Genomic DNA, 2,292 nt, shown 5'->3' with positions numbered 1-2,292 from the left:
TCCTTCTGCTCATTTCTCCCCTGCCACAACTGGCCAATTTACCTTTGCTGTTCATCCAGCCCAGTATTTACAGCATCTGGAAGACTCAGAAACTGATTGAGGGAAAAAAGAGAAAAGCTACACTAATCTCGAAAGCCTGATTATGCACAGCTTTATGCGACCACCACCGCCGCCGCCTTGGAGAACAGGCCTGGAGGATGGGTCGGAGAAAGCTTCACAGTGTAACTTAGCCCATACTTGGTTGTGAATGTGTTGTACAGTTATAACTGGGATTTAACAATCATTACCTATTTTATGTGTAGAAACAGGAATTATGACAAAGTACTGAGGGTCATTTGTTTTCTGCGTTGCAATCTCTTTATTTGGTTAAGTGGTCTGAGTCAACAAAGTCATACTCTCCTCTATTTCCGAGAGTTTCTTCAGCATCTGGCTCACCTTGGCCTCATCAAACTCCAGACAGAGAAACTCCGATTCCTACAAAACAAAATTGCAAGAACAATAGTTGAGAAAGATAATGTTTTTTCAGGCATACAATAGAGGCAGGATAGCAAGTTCTGGTTTCCTGATGATTTGTGTCCCGTGCTTCCTTTTTTCCTGGTACCATTTAACCTTAGTAGACCCACAGGTTGGCTACCCACCTACCGAGTGAGAGCAGTACGTGCCGGCAGGCCAGCCAGTGGGGGCCAAAGAGGAAGGCTGAGCTCTGCCCACCTTTCCTTTCAATGTAGGCATCAGTTTAGGTCTCTCCTTAGCTGCAGACTTTTGCAAAACTTGTACAAATTTAATTATAGCTGAGACTTCCACTTTTCTTTCCAATCTGGTGATCCCCAAAGCTGTCGCTGCAGACTCTGGGAACTGCAAAGCAGTTGGAGCCACTGCACAAAGCTCATCACATACGAGAAACAGATTTTATACAGGGGAAAACAAGAATCCAGAACACAGTCTTGTACAGGACATTCCATACTGGAAATTCAGGGGAGTTTTATATTCTCATACACACGGGCTCTAGTGTCAATATAAACTTAGAAGCAACTTAAGAAGCAGCACTGATGTGCTCTGAAAAGTCCTGTCACATCTTAAAAAGTAGTTATTCTCTGACAAGATGGATATTGGGATATAGTAAAAGGATCTTGTCAAAGGCCCAGAAAATAAAGAATATATATATATAAAAAAAGAATATATATATGTATATATAAATATATATACCGAAAAAGTTCAGATGATATGGAACTCATTAATAACCACCAATATGAAAAGGCCTCCTGAGATCTCCAGTTCATTAGCCTTACCTACTGGTATGCCTGTAGTTACAAAGTATTTCCTGTAGTGAGTCTGGCAGAAGAAATGTTTGAGATTGCCAGGAGTGTGACTGTGTACTAAAGGTCATTCCAGGTGAAGCACTGTCAGTGATAGAGAAACAAATTGAAAATATTTGAAGATGAAAGTGCAGCCAGTATGAAGGGAGGTTTCCTTATGAGACATTGGAATAGTTTTAGCAATGAGAATCACTGTATATCCACTGAACTTCTATATATAACACAGACCCTGTGGTGCTTATAAAAGCAGAAGGCGATCTCCAGGTCTCATCTGTTTTCTACCAGACTAAAATTTCTATCATTATTTCAAAATGTGTTTTTTCCATACAATTAGCATCTACCCAAAACACCGCAACTTCAGCCTTTACATTTATGGAATTAATAGTTAATACACAAGGATAAAATCATCAGACAAATTAAACCCATCAACTTTTACTAACCACATTTTAGGACTGTTACAAGTGTTTTCCCCCAGGCATCAGGAATAGTTGTACCTTTTACCCTCTCTTGTTCTCCCAAGGATTCATGGATTGTTTCATTTTTTGTAAGAACCAAACCAGCAAGTGAGATATGAACCAAAATGTTGACAGAAGCAGCAAGGGGATCATTTTGTGTGCAGTTATCACAAAAGGCACTGCCAGAGGAATGCTAACAGAAAAGAAATGAGGTGCCAGAAGTCAGTGATCAGGAAGCCGAGCATGTGGAAGTGCATGAAAAAGTTGTGCCAGGGCTTCTGCCCGGACATCAGTCACACAGGGAACTACCACAGTTCAAGGCAGAAATCAAAATGGTGATTTTTGATCGTGGCAGTCCGGTGAAGTTCCCACTGACTGGAAAAAGGGAACCATAACCCCCATTTTTAAAAAGGGAAAAAAGGAAGACCCGGGGAACTACAGGCCAGTCAGTCTCACCTCTGTGCCCGGCAAGATCATGGAACAGATCCTCCTGGAAGCTATGCTAAGGCACATGGAGGACA

General features: G+C 41.4%; 1 protein-coding gene across 2 annotated transcripts in view; it reads right to left on the bottom strand.

Moving 5' to 3' along the window:
* Nucleotides 1-325: 325 nt before the first annotated feature.
* Nucleotides 326-2,292, bottom strand: part of COMMD1 (copper metabolism domain containing 1) — a 79,965-nt gene continuing 77,998 nt past the window's right edge. Inside the window, exon 3 of one of the 2 annotated variants that reach the window (XM_009282598.1) lies at nt 326-474. In XM_009282598.1, the coding sequence (XP_009280873.1) occupies nt 367-474 (108 nt within the window). In that variant the 3' untranslated portion in view covers nt 326-366. The remainder of the gene's footprint in view (nt 475-2,292) is intronic. The other variant, XM_009282597.2, reaches the window with a different exon arrangement.

The sequence above is a fragment of the Aptenodytes forsteri genome, unplaced genomic scaffold, assembly GCF_000699145.1.
Source record: "Aptenodytes forsteri isolate BGI_AS27 unplaced genomic scaffold, ASM69914v1 Scaffold582, whole genome shotgun sequence".
NCBI lineage: Eukaryota > Metazoa > Chordata > Aves > Sphenisciformes > Spheniscidae > Aptenodytes > Aptenodytes forsteri.
The sequence above is the reverse complement of the archived record's forward strand: the minus strand, read 5'-3'. Positions and strand labels throughout refer to the sequence as shown.